The following is a 15,009-nucleotide window of genomic DNA, read 5'->3' as shown; positions in this document are numbered from 1 at the left end:
GCAGTCCATGGGGTCGCAAAGAGTCAGACACGACTGAGCAACTAAACAACAAAAGATAATTAAACAGGATATAATTCCTGACATAAACACTTTGATGGACATGTTCACTCTACCAAAAAATAATTAACCAAAAACTAAAGATAAAAAAACTGTACAAGCAGTGCAGTTATGTGACAGTATTTTAAAATGTATATAACACTCAGTCTTAAAGGATAAGTCAAAATCTGACAGGACTCAAATGTGAGAAAACTGGGTTAGGCCTTGGCTTAATTCAGGAGACATTTTCTGACTGGAAAAGATGTTGGAAGGTAATTTCCAAAAGTAAATTCATCCTCTGTCTCTTCTTAGTTTCACACACATAAAAAATGGCAGAGTAAAAATTAAATTTCAAAAACAGCATGCATTTCTAAGTGGGCAAGGAATAGAAATAAAAGGAGTGACTGGGGTTGCAGCTTGGGGCCCACTGAGTTCTATGTTGCAAGGAAAATGGAGTTTGGTTTCTAAGGGGTAAAGAGCACTAAACATACCCCTCATGAGGAGGGGCCCTGAATCAGATTCACACCTTAAAACAGGTCAGAATAGAAGTCATTTCTGTTAAACGGGAGCTTTAAAAAAAAAAAAAAAAGATGATGATTAAATTCCAGAACCCTGGTTTAAAAAAAAAAAAAACAAACTATGTGGTTTCCTTTATGTGGGAAATGTGTTTCATGGTTTCCATACTAAACAAAAATAAAATGCAAACAAATGGTATCAAGATTTAAGCAGTTCATCTGGCCATACTATGTTCTAACACTTTTTTAACTGATTATTCACATAAGAAAACATGTCTTACAAGTTTTTTGTCAATTAAAAAGACAGTATACCAAGGAATAGTTTTATTACTAGATTATCCCCAAATTCCAATTTTTTGGTTTTTATTTTTAAATATGCTACAATGTACTATGCAGCATTTTCATTATCATTCTCTTTAACTTTTGTTTTCTCATTCCTTTAAAATTGGGAGAAAATCCTAATTTAATGGCCTTCTGGAGTGCTTATTTTACTCTTCCTTGCCCAACACTCAATAAACTATCATCTTAAAAATTCAATTTTGCATTTAATTCAAACAGTGTTACTATTTTGATACTATTTTGGAAATAAATTACTGAGTACTTCTTCATATCAATCTAATTTCATGACCAATATAAATTCACAAAATCACAAATAAATTCTCTAGAGGTCTTCTAACACGTACAGATCTCCATAATTTTAATTTTGTGGAAGCTTTAAAAATTGGTTTTAAAAACTATCTATGTCTTCAGGAGTCTGTCATTCTACCAGTATTTTCAAACTTTTTGGTCTCAGGACTCCTTCTAAACTCTTAAATATTACTGAGGTCCCTAAAAAGCTTTTGTTCATGTATGATACATTTTTTGATATTTACTGTAGTAGAAATTAAAAGAGAAAATTTTAATGTTTCAATTAATTTGAAAACAATAAACCCATTACATGTTAACACAAATTACTGTTTTGTGAAAAACAACTATTTTCCCAAAATATATACAGAAGTTAATGAAAGGCCATGTTTTATATTTTTGCAAATCTCCTTAATAGCTAAGCTAAAAAAAGACAACAGGAGTTTCATATTTTCTTCTGCAGTCTGCAGCAGCATGTGGTTTGGGCTGAAGCATATGAAGAATATCTAGTCTCACAAAGATACATGGATGGAAAAGGAAGAAGTAATCTGTTAAGTCTTTCAGCCAAATGTGCCCCACGTATTCTTCTTTGATACTATACCAAATTTGACTAGTGACAGTTTCTTAAACGTCAGTTGCAGTGTAGAATCTGAAAACATATTGATAAACTTTCCACATGCTTATTGTTAGTCTATCTTTCACCCACGCATGATTTGTAAGATAAGTTGGTCATTTGAAAACCACTGATTCACTGAACTATCATAAAGATCTTGCAAATGTTGGCGTATTTCATTACAATACAGTATTCAAAAAAATCCTATTTATTAATTTCACACTGTCCATCTCATCAGAAAAGAATGAAATTATTAATACATTATCAAGTTCATAGTAGTAGATACAAGTTTTCCTAAATTCTTATTTTCATTGGAAAGTCCAAATTTTATCATTGGAAGCAAACAGATTCTTTTCCTTTGAAGGACAGGCTCACTTATTTTTTCAGAAAATATCTGTCACTTAAATACATGAGTCACTCAATAATCAGTTTGTCAGTCTTTCAAGTATTGTGTTTCCTGAAAGCATCTAGCTCAGCTTGCAACTCACACGACTGCTCAAGTGAAAACAATATATATGTTTTTTAAAATATAATCATCTTATTTTGGGATGCAGCAGAAGTGCTTTATTATAGTACAGTTCCCATTTTATCACAAAGAATACTACAAAAACATGCAGCAGGAACTATAAACCAGAAACACAATGAGATACCACTTCACACCCATTGTCTAAAATCAAAAAGGAGGACAATGATGTGTTGGTGGGGGTGTAGAAAACTGGAACCCTTTTGTTGGTGAGAATGTAAAATGACAGTCACTTTGGAAAAACATTTTGGCAGTTCTTCAAAATGTTAAACATACAATCTAGCAATTCCACTCCTAAGTATATACCCAAAAGAAACAAACACATGTCCACATCCAAAAACTGTACAGAAATGTTCACAGCAGCATTCTCTCAATAGCTAAAAAATGGCAATGCTGTCAATCAATGGATAAGTGGACAAAATGTGGTATATCCCTACAATGGAATATTATTCAACCACAAAAAGGAACAAAGTATTGGTAAAGACTACAACACAGATGAAGCCTGAAAATATGCAAACAGTCAGAAACAGAAAGCCATTTATTGTATGCTTCTACTGATAAGATGTAATAGGCAAATCCAAAGAGACAGAAAAGTAGATTAGTGGTTGCTAGGGGATAAGGGAATGGGGGAATGTAGAGTGACTACTAATGGGTATAGGGTTTGGGGGTGGTGGTGAAAATGCTCTAAAATTATACACTGGTGATGGCTGGACAAGTCTGTCCCTGTATTAGAAACCACTAAATTGTATACTTTAGTGACTTTTATAATATGTGAGTTATATTTCAATAAAGCTATTATTTTAAAAAGGACATGCAGCATTCAAGGGTCAAGATTTAGTGAAAGTAACTCTTGATGTGTTCATCAAGGTTATTGTTCAGTGAAACTAGCATTTTTCGTTAACTGCAAGTGGATGGTCATCAATAATACTGCTACTATTACAGTTTATCATCACAGCTTTGATTTGTGCTAAGATACAGCAGTTTTAGCAACTATCAGTGAAAATGTCAACACAACAAAAAAGGCAAGTAATTTTACTATTATTATGAAAAGCAGTTTGACATCAAAGACTTCTGAGAGGGTCTCAGCAATCCTCAGTGGTTCACAGACCACACTTTTGAGAATGCAGCTTTAAACCACAGCTTCAGAAGGCTCAAATGCAATTAAAGGCTTCCTAAGAACACATGGAGACTTTGTTGCTCAGTTGTGTCCAACTCTTTGCAACCCTATGCCTGTCAGGATCATCTGTCCCTGGGATTCTCCAGGCAAGAATACTGGAGTGGGTTGCCATTTCCTCCTCCAGGGGATCTTCCCAACCCAGGGATCAAACCCAGGTCTCCTGCATTGGCAGGTGGATTCTTTATCGCTGAGTCACCTGGGAAACCCAATTTTCTGTGTATATATCACAAATTTCTCTAAAGAAAGAGGGTAATACCATTAATTCAGTAAATTAAATCCAAGTTCCCAGCTTGAGTTTGAAAGGGTCAAAACAACAAAAGAGTGAAAGTAAGAATTTTGTGTACAACAAAACATTCAATAAAATACTAAGTAAATAACATTACTAAAGTAATGATTATACTATCTCTTTTAAAACTGTATCATTTCATTCTTACAAAACAAAGAGGACACTTCTGAAATTTCTACCCATACAATCAATAACAACATATCTAGCACAACTATGTTTAGGACCTACTTCACACTTCTAAGAATAAATTATCACAGAATTGAAGAATTTTAGGTCTACAAGACCTAGACATAGTTATGTAGTCCAACAAGCACATTTTACATGCTGAGAAAACTGAGTTTGTAGGAGCAAAAGTAACCTAGCCACAACCACACAGCTAGCTAGTGAGTGAGACAGCATGAACACTACCTACTCCCAGTACCATACTTTCACTATGCCAGTCTGATTGCCCAACCAAATAAAATGCATAAAACATAAAATTTACATCACACCAAAGACAGCCAAGACACCTTACCTGTCAAATAAAAATTCTGTGATGCTTGAGAGTACCGATCAGATGTTAAGAAAATACATAAAACGGAGTGACAAGAAACAACAAATGTAACTGGCATAACAGAGAAATCAATCCTTGACTTACAAAAACTATCATCTTTCAATGAAGAACAATTCAGAACACATTTTGATGTTGATTTTTTTATACAGACACAGGGAAATGTATCATCATCTTTAAAGATCACCAGATTCTGATAAACAGAGAAAAAAATTTCCCTACATATTAACATATCAGTGAACTTATCTATGGCATCACATGACTTAGAAGACTCACCTGCAGGACTGTCAGCATTCTCTCCTGGGTGTAGCTGTATACCAGTAGAATCTATAGAGTTTACTGTAACTGTCTGTAGATTTGGCAACTGACCAGTGCTTAGACTAACTGGAGTTGAAGTCAAGGCTCCACCTGCTGCAACTTGACCAAGCGTGAGTGTCTGAACAGGCGTCAAAGTTATCTGTTGGGCAGCAGTATTCTGTATTTGCAAATTCTGCAAGTTCTGAACCCCTTGTACTTGAAATGTTTGCCAAGTTATCTGTCCAGAAGGGGTCACTGTCTGTGCCTGAATTAAAAAGGTTCCAGGATTCAGCTGCAACTGAAGATTTTGCAAAGCCTGTTGTGATATATTCTGACCACTGGCTTGCACACCATGGATTGTCTGTGGTGTAATACCTTGCACAATTTGGGCTTGACTGGTTGGCTGCTGAGACTCTTGAAGTTGTAGATGTTGTACAACAGGCTGTGCTGTAGAAACCTGAATATTCTGAGCCTGTGTCTCTTCAGAAACAGGCGACTGGATATAATTTCCCTGAAGATCTGAAGAATGGACTTGCCCACTAGTAGGAGTCAAGCTATTTGTATTTTGTTGTAATATACCTGTACTATCTATAGTAACAGGCAACTGTGATGAAGAGGATGTTGGCACAAATAAATCTGTATCAGTATTAGTCTCATTAATATCAGGAGAAACCCGCTCACCAGTCCTTTCTGAATTGTCTGAACTATCCATAGCTTGTCCTGTGTTTATCAAATGTCCATCAGCATTAATGCCTGCAGTCATTGTCTGAGAACTGCCCGAGAGTCCCAAAGAATCTAGATCAACACTATTGATTGGTACAAAGGTAATATTTCCTGGAAGACCAAGAGGCACATTAGCAACTACTTGGGTTTGGCCAGGAAAAGATGAACCACCAATTGCAACTCCCTGAACCTGGACTTGACCAGTCTGTGGTATGAGATTCTGGATATTAGCAGGAGGTGTTCCAGAGGCAAGCAAGGTTTGATTAGAGCCAGGAATGATCTGAATTTGACCACTTTCTTGATTTATACCCCCATTATCTGAAGAGCCTGTGAAACCAATCTGAACCTGCTGACCATCTGATGACTGAATCTGTGGTATTACTTGATATTGAACATTGGACACTGTACCATTTGATGAATCTGATCCTGGTGCAACTGAAAATATTTGCTGATTCTGCAAATTCTGAAGGGGAAGGACATACTGCCCACTGGAAGTAGCAGCACTTGGAATCTGTACTAGATTGCCAGCTTCATCTTTTATAGTTGTAGGTGTGGCTGACAAAACCTCCCATCGGTTTGGTGCTCCTCCTAACTGTGCAGAAGCCAAATCACCTGTCTGAATGAAGAAAACAGAAAATGTTATGTGATATGTATTTGTGGTATATTTAATCCAATTCTCAAAAAACTTTAAAAACTGATAAAAACCCTTATCACCTGAAAATTCTCTCAGTAACACAACAGAGCTCAAATACAGAAGTACTGTATAAACTACGATAATCATCATTTTCTATTTTGCTAGTTATTGCTAAGATAAACCAGGATATTTGAACAGGAAAAAAATTCAATTAGAATATTCCTTATTTTATGACTACAAACTGATTTTCCAATCCCTCATCTATGATCCCTCTGATGCTATACAGTTAAAAATAAAAGTAGAAATAGGTAGAAAAGATTATGAACGCCTCAAACCAAATATGCCTCAAACACAGAAGACAGTTCAAAAAGTATAAAACCCACTAAAAACATTATCATTAAATCAGGTGCATCATATTTGTGTACAAAAAAGAAACATTATTAGAGCAGTGTCATCAGTTCCCAGAACCAGAAATAAGATTTGTATATTTTTGCTATCAACTTTAAATCAAACAATTAAAGCTACTCTTTCATGGCATGTAGTAAGGTACTCTGGAGTAAATACAAGATGTGGGTGATTCCTTTAGCGAGCCATCAACTTCTTTACTTTTGCATGAACTACTAAAAAAATATATGAGACCTTACAAATGTTTAATGAGGAAAGATTATTGCCCTGTGACCACACTGGAAAGTCAGTCCATCTAAAAGGTTTTTCTAAAATCTAAAAGCTGGAGGAAGTAGACTGTTACTTTACCTACTATTTCTCTTTAAGTTTGCAGTAGGATATTAAACATTATATTTTGCAATTCTGTTATCTGCTAGAATTTCAGGTATCATCTCCATTATGGATTAGACAAGACTAGAAAAATACCACTGTAGGAAAGTACAAAGCAATAAAACCCAACATATCAATGTGAAAGGGTAAATTTTTTAAGGGAATAACAACAAGTACCATGGTAGGGACTTGTAAGATTATGTAATCTACTGCTTACAACTATTCTATGAGGTAGTATGATTATCCCCATATCACAGATGACAAAACTGAGAGACAAAATCAGACAGCTATCAAATGTCAAATGTCCAACACAGGATTTAAAACTAAGTCAGTCTAACTCCAGAAGCCATGCCCTTAAATACTATACCATACTTGTCTCTCACTAAGACCAAGGGTAAACGCACAGGGAATGAGACCTGTATGAATTGATCACCATCAAAATAATGCCACCCCTACCCCATTTCCTTCTAGATCTGTATGTGATTTCCTGTAACTCCACACATCACTAGACAATGAGAACATGAAGATATCTAAACCAGAATTCTCAATGTACAATCCATGCCTGAGGTGCAAATATCTAAAATAGCATATCTAAGTAGCATATCTAAATAGCATAGCTATCTAAAATAGCATATCAACTTTTTGAGAAAGTTCAATTGGAAGGACGGGGCTGGGGGGGTCTGTGACCATTAAAAACAGGCGAAGACAAATAGTATTCTCTCAAAATGAACCATTCCACAAAATTTAATACAAATATTATAGAACCAGAGTTTTATAGAGACTCACTACCTAATTTTCATGTGCACACACAGCTGAAATGTATATTTCAATGAAGGAACCACATTTAATGACTCAAATCCAAAATATTTGAGCATATCTGCCAAGATGAAATAACCATGAGTAAGCCCATGAGATACAATTTTTATCTTCGACTGATTCGCTATCTATCCAACCAGACATACACATACATGTTACTACTATGTGAACAGTGGTGTACACTATGCATAGGATCAAAAAACTTTGGGGAAACAGAAAAATGAAAAAAGACAAGACTTCACAGAAGAGATTTTTTAGGTAATCATGAATAAAATTTAAGATTTCACTGCAGGCAGTGAGGAAGCAAAGATATAGGCATTAAGGTATAGAAATAATTAACTCACAGACAAAAAGAAACTTAAAAAAAAAAGGATAGTTTGGAGTTGAAGAGAGAATCCAGAAAAGACTCATATTCATAGAACAAAATAATGGGGGAGAGGACTAGACATTTTTATCAGGTCCTGTAGTAAATGGCTCCATAGATCATACTAAGGAGGTTGGACTTTATCCTACAGATAGTGAATGAAAACTATAAAAGCTTTTGAGGCAAGTGAGTGGTGCAATCAGATCTGTGTTTTAGAAAAGTAAACTAAGACCTAGTGAAGGAGACTGAAAGGCTGAAGACAAAAAAGTCACAGAAACTGTGGGACCAAGTACAAATGTCCAGGCTTGAACTAGAATAATGATCTCTCTTCTAAACACAAACATTTAAACTTATCAAACTTAAATTGTTGAAATGAAGCAGTGGACATTAAAGTCACACAGTTAAAATGAAGCAGTGGACATTAAAGTCATGTATCATTCTTCAAATTCTACCTGGTATAGAAATTACAAGTTTAAGTCATCTTTCCCAGGATTAGAGCAACAATTTACATTTCATTTCAGTCTCTTGGCATTTTAAACTAAAGACATTCATACTGAAATCTAAAGTATAGTGTTTCAAATCCAACTCTTATTTTCTTAAGATTATTCTTTGGGGAATCGAACTTGAATTTTTTCTGACCAGCATTATATATACCATCTTTCAACTTACATCAAAGAAGATACCTCATATACAAGTTAATTTTACAATACTGCTAACCCTAGGTATCCACAGGGGATTGGTTCCAGGACCCTATGGATACCAAAATCCCCATGCTCAATTCCCTTACATAAAGTGAGATGCAACAGGCAAACCTCCAAGGATTCAGAACCCACAAATACAGAGGGACAACTGTACTGGCATGTTGTCCCTTTTCCTCCTTAAAATTTATGGCATCTGAGTATTTAACAAAATCTTTATAAGAACAGGTATTAAACCATCAGTGAACAGCTTTCTAGTTCAAGAAATTCCTTGAAAATAAATACAACTATTCAGATGACATACTACGCAATCACCCCCTTCTCCAGAAGCTAAGTAAACTACAGTACTTTTCCCAACAACGCAGGCCATTAATCAAAGGGAAGTCCCCAAACCTAGGCTAAAATGATGTACTTGAACTTTTGAGTAAACCTAAGGTTAAAACATATATAACAAATATTTATGAACACTGAAACAGAAAAATACTAGACTTTCACGATTTAAGCTAAGACAGCAAATGCTTAGAGGAAAGGAGTATATTGCACTAGGAAAGAAAAAATTCAAAACTGGGTTCTAGCCCTAGCTATTCTATAATCACCTAGAACTATAGGTGATTTAGATCAGGACTCAATTTCCTTATGGGAAAAATATTACCTTGCAGGGTCATAAGAGCCTAAAGAAAGTGTTAAGCTTTATAAACTGTAAAGCACTATATAATCCTAAAGTATCCTTACAATGACTATGATTACGGGACAGATTTGAAAAACATCCAACTGTGCCTAGCAGAAAGATCAATAAATATTTTTTAAGTAAATAAAAATATCTTATTTAAAAATTGCAAAGAAAATGATAGGAAAAAAATGGGATCAATAAAACTGATCTTGAGATATTGTTGTCTTCAATGAAAAACTCTGTACCAGTTTCAAATCAACTCCACAAAAAAATGTGCCCCAAATGTTTCAAAACTACAAACCCTACAAAGATGATTTCTTTTAACAGAAATTTCATCAGTAGTATACTAGCAAAATAAATAAACTAGAACATTTGAGACCAAAAAAAAGTTGTAAGAATGTTTGATGTTAGGCTACTAGAAACAGTATAGACAGAGAGACATAAAAAACACATAACCCAGGCAAGAATTAGTATTTGGTTTGGGTTCAAGATAACCCTCCACATTAAGCTTACACACTAAGAAAAATCGTGTTTCTCTCAGTAATTCTAATATTCTACTGACAAAACACCAATTAACATGGACACTGGCATTATTTAAAACGTTGTAATTGAAGGTAGTCCAAGTTTCCCTCTGTATACAAACACATAATCACATGGTTAAAAAAAAAAGACCACAACCAAGAGCAGCCCTGGGACATTACTACAGCAAATTCATTACAAGGGCATTCTCCACTGCAACCAGGCATAAAATGGGGGGACGGGGGAGAAGAGGGGAAATACAAGAATTTATCTTTTCAGATAATAACTGTGTAAAGGAAAAAAGAACAAATTCATACCAACTTATTACATCTCATTTGGAAAGGATTAATAACCCCTCAGTTCCCACAAATGGCTTTACAAAAGCCAGAAATAGGCAAGAAAAGAATAACTGGAAACAAGTGTGAAGCTAAGGTGGGAAAAAAACAAGAAACATTCTAGAGCAAGTACTGAAGTTTCTTAAAATCTTCAAAGGGAACAGTAAAGAACATATACTACAAACATAAAAACAATTACCCAATGAATTCCTTACAATGATAGTGTAAGTCTTATCTCTGAAGAGTCAAAATAATTTTTATATAGTTAAGTTATTATTCACTTTGTAGTTCACAAACATTTATGTAATAAATGAAACATTCCAAGTTAAACTAAAATTTAGGCAATGTCTTTCATAACACTTATACAGATTAATACTTAAGTGCAAATGAGTAATTCACAGGTTCACACAAATGTAGACTGGATGAGTTAATACCTCAAAGTTCTTCCATTTCTATTTCTTGATTTACTACTAAAACTAACTACACAACTTAATAATAAAACATAAAAATCTTGCCATCAAATCAATTTTGAGAGTCTATGCTGTGGGACATTACAGGTGAGGCTGCTTTGTGATTAGACCTATTCAGCACTATAATGAGGGTGCCAAAAATTCTTGGCCAGGATCCAGGATGAACACAAATCATAACAAATTCTAAACTGAAAATATGTAAAGCAAGTCTGTAGTTCAGCTATTGGCTTTTCAATGCCCCTTTAATCCTAAAATATCAAACTAGTATAAGGTTGCATTTAAAAAAGTTTTAAGTAGAATGTTGTATATTTCAACTTGATCTTAAACATAATACTACTATGTGCAATGTGGTATCCTGAGTTGGATCCTAGAACAGAAAATGGAGTGATATCAGAACAAAGTCTATAGTTAATAACACTACCAATGTTAATTTTCTAGTTTTGACAAATGAATCATGGTTAGTTATATCAATATTAGAGGAAGCTGGGTGAAGGATAAAAGGTAATTTTCAGTTCTATCTTTGAAACTTTTCTGTAAATACAAAATAAACCCAAAATAAAACTTTTAGAGAGCACACCTACAAAAGCTCTCCGTAAACCTCTCATAATTCCTAGTAATTTGAGGAAAGTCACATTATCCAAGCACATTTTTAAAGTGGGGAAAACTCCTATGAAATCACTTAAATTCTCTCTTATCTACTGAGATGTCCGTATCTACAATTCATTTTTGAACTGGGAAAATAATTTTCCCATTTGGTAAGGCAAACACGCTCAAGACAGTCATACTATTTTTTACTCAGTGAAAAATATTATGCACAAATACCAAACATACAAAGAAAAAGTGCTTACAGTGATTGTGGTTCATGCTAATCTGGCGGGAAATGTGATGTCAGTAGAGATTTGGTAGTTCAGAGGAGGAGCTGAAGAGGCAGGGAAACAACTTCCCTACAAGTCTATGGCCACAGTAGGCTAAGGTTGGAGACAGTATCCTATTCCTCCAGTTAGACTTACATATACATGTATATATACATATATTCTACTCCTAACTTCCTCCTTCACTTCTCTCCTCCCCCAATCACTGTGCTGATACCTAAACTTGGTTAAGTTGCAGTTATAAAGTATTTTGTTCTTATTTGAAAAACTTAAAAAGACAAGTAAACACAATCTGCCTTGCAATTTTACTCATGTAGTGTTTTGTAACTTTTCTTTGGCACTGTGGGCCTAAAGGGACATAGTTCATGAAAGAGGTTTACCAGTTCATAAATTTGTTTGAAAGTAACAATGCATCTCATATACACAATTTTATGCCTTTACATTTCAACCTGGTTACAAAAGAACAAAACCTAAAATCATACTTTTAAGTCAGTAAATCTATTCACATCCCCCTACAGTGTAATTTCAAGCATTAAAATTACAAATACAATATTTAACAGTAATTATTCAGCTGAACAACAGCTTCACTTTTAATGTCTTGGAACACTAAGAATTTCCTGCAGACTACAACAAACTTTTTCGTCTACAGTGACAATTCAAAATACTACAACACAGACCAATTCCTATAATCCACATTAAAAAAAAAAACACAATAATGTAAGCGGTTTCAATTATTTTAATAAGTGAACACATCTCCATGTTAAACTAATGCAACAACAAAGATTCAAACGAATGTAAACTTCACAATAATCTTAAAAAACTATTTCTAGCTAATTTGTATTAAGCCCTCCTCTAACACTGGCCAGCTCCTCCCCCTGCCCCAGACAAACTAAAAACCCAAAAAGAATCCCACCACATTCCATCAGACTAGCAACCACAATAAATGAAAATATAGCTTTGTCAACCAAATTCAACTGTAAGCATGGTGTGCATTAGCATTTATGTAAATATAATTCCTTACACGTACTTGTTTCTTCTTATTCAACTTCAAAAGCCAAAATATTATCTAAATAACTTCACCGATTCCAACGATCATTTAAACTCCATTTAAGAACAATTACTGTAAATTTAAGTAGCCTGCAAAAACTAAAATTCTATCATTTCGAATGGCCATTAAAAAAGCACTCAAAAGGTGTTCATTCCTGTATACAAAAGAGTAGTTCAAAGAGTAAACCTTCATTCCTTAAAAAAAAAAAAAAGATTTAACATTTAAGTCAGTAAGATCTAGTAACTCCCAGCAGAAAAACCTCCGAGTCCAAAAAACACTAGAAGCTAAAGACACTGGCTCTGTAGTTGATACTATCTATGGCCGATAGGCTGTGCTTGAAATTTTTGTAGCGTTCGGCGAAGGAGTTTTCAGCACTGATATGAATTTGCTCAAACATCCATTTTGGAGGCCTCTACCCCCACCCTCTCAGACTTCATTTTGTAGTGAATGTGGATGGAGGTGCTGCAGTGACAATTTAGAGAAAGCCTGGGCTGGCTTCTGATCCAAACCAAGCACGCCAAAGAGCAGGAAAGGGTGCCCCGGCCGCGCGGCCGTCCGTCTCGCGGCAGGCGCGGGCGCCGGGGAGGCCTGCAGGCGGGCGGGCGCGCCGCGGGCCCGGGATGGCGGGCGCTGGGCCTCGGCGGGGGCGGGCCGCGCGCGAGAGACTTACCGCTCCGGCGGCGGCGGCGGCGGCGGCGGGGGCCCCGGCTGCGGCGGCCGCCTCCTCCTCGTCGTCGCCCGGCGATGGCGGCCCTATCTTGCTGCAGGTAGCGGCCAGCAGAGCGAGCGGTGACGGCTGAGTGTCCTACCCCCGATGGGCGGGTTCAGAGAGGGAGACAGGGGGAGGGGGTGGCGGTTAGGGCCGGGCCGCCGCTCGCACAGGAAGTGCGACTCTGGCCTCGCAGGCAGCGCCCGGGCGAGCGCCAGCCCGCGCTCTCCTCCTCCTCCTCCTCCTCGACTCCGGCTCGCGCCCTCCCGCTCGCACGCACACCGGCCCCACCGTCCGCGGGAAGGCGGGCGGCGGACTGCGCGGCGGGCCTCCACCTTCCGCCCGGAACCCACCCCCGGGAGGGCGCACACTCTCACAAGCGCGCGCGCACACACACACACACCACACACACACACACACACACACTCAGTCTCTCACACAAAAAGGCGGCGGGCGGGGCAGCGCGGGCGGGGTCGGAGCGTTGGCGCCTCGGGCGGGCAGCTCCCGGGGCGGGGGGAGGGGAGGAGAGAGGCGCGGAGGGAGGGGAGAGGCGAGGGGAGGAGAAAGCGGCGCGAGGGGGGAGCCGGTCCGGGGCTCAGCCGCTCCTCACCTGGGCCGCCGCCGCCGCCGCCGCCACCGCGCCGTTTCCGTGCTGCTGCTGCTGCTGCAGATACTCGCCGTGGCCGCCGCCGCCGCCGCTGTCCACGTCCAAGGCAGCCATTTCCTCTTGTTTCACGGGCTTTTCGGGAGCTGCAGGCACAGCGCGGGGGGGTGGGGGTGGGGAGGAAGGCGGGTGGAGGAGAGGGAGGGGGCCCGCGGGCCGAGGCGAAATTACTCCGAAAGCCCGGACCGAGTCCCCTTCCCCTCCCCCACCCGCCCCCCGGCGGCGGCGGCGGCGGCGGCTCCCTCCTCCCCTCCTGCTGCTGCCCCCGCCCGCCGCTGCCTGTAACCCTCCTCCTCCTCCTCTTTCCCTCCTCCTCCTCCTCCCCGCGCTGCCCCTGCCCCCTCTCCTCTCCTCTCCTCCCCTTTCCCTTCGCGCCGCTCGCTCTCACTCGCGCTCGCTCCTCTCGCACCGTCAGTCACTCACACGCCCGCCCGACCGCCGCCCGCGCCCGCACACAGGGGGATGCGCTCCCGGCGGACCGGGCCGCCCGCCCCGGGCCCGGCGGGGACACTGCGTTGCTGGGGCTTGAAGGGTGGACGGTAGCTGGCGGGGAGGGGAGGGAGGCGGAGGGGATTGCGGCTTTCTGCCTCTCACAGACACTCGGTCGCACACAGGGGGCCGGGAGCCGGCGGCGGCAGCCCCCGGCTGGCTGTTGTCGGCGGCGGCGGCGGCGGCAGCAGCAAGGGTTGCTCTCTCTCGGTTTTACGTACCGGTCATAGTGTGTTTAGGGCACCTCAGGCGGGGCTCCCCGCCGCCTTACACATGGTGAGGAGCGAAGGCGGCGGCGGCGGGAGAGGATGCGGGAAGCGGCGGCGGACACGGCCGGAGCGGTCCGGGGATTTTTTTTTCCTATTTTGATTGACTGTGCGGGAAACACAAAAGGTGGAGCCTCCAGCCCAAAAGGGGGGAAGAGGGTGACAGCCCGCCCGGAAGTTCCGCCCCTCTTCTCCGCGCTCATTTGCCATCACGGTCTTCGTCGCGAGCTCTCATTGGCCCAGACGCCCGTCCGTCACTCGGCCTGGCGGCACGCTTCCTGTTTGCCCCCCGGGTGGAAGGGGAGAGACAATGAGCGGCCGTGGCGGCGTAGGTTCC

The 15,009-nt window shown here is 39.7% G+C and overlaps 1 protein-coding gene across 1 annotated transcript in view; it reads right to left on the bottom strand.

Moving 5' to 3' along the window:
• The window catches only part of SP3 (Sp3 transcription factor), a 55,386-nt gene extending 40,622 nt beyond the window's left edge, over positions 1 to 14,764 (bottom strand). Inside the window, exons 1-4 of the mRNA XM_043894151.1 lie at positions 14,628 to 14,764; positions 13,864 to 14,003; positions 13,215 to 13,349; positions 4,601 to 5,960 (exon numbers count right to left, since the gene is read on the bottom strand). Coding sequence (XP_043750086.1) covers positions 4,601 to 5,960; positions 13,215 to 13,349; positions 13,864 to 14,003; positions 14,628 to 14,634 — 1,642 coding nt within the window. The 5' untranslated portion in view covers positions 14,635 to 14,764. The remainder of the gene's footprint in view (positions 1 to 4,600; positions 5,961 to 13,214; positions 13,350 to 13,863; positions 14,004 to 14,627) is intronic.
• Positions 14,765 to 15,009: the final 245 nt, after the last annotated feature.

The sequence above is a fragment of the Cervus elaphus genome, chromosome 33, assembly GCF_910594005.1.
Source record: "Cervus elaphus chromosome 33, mCerEla1.1, whole genome shotgun sequence".
In the NCBI taxonomy this organism is placed as follows: domain Eukaryota; kingdom Metazoa; phylum Chordata; class Mammalia; order Artiodactyla; family Cervidae; genus Cervus; species Cervus elaphus.
The sequence above is the reverse complement of the archived record's forward strand: the minus strand, read 5'-3'. Positions and strand labels throughout refer to the sequence as shown.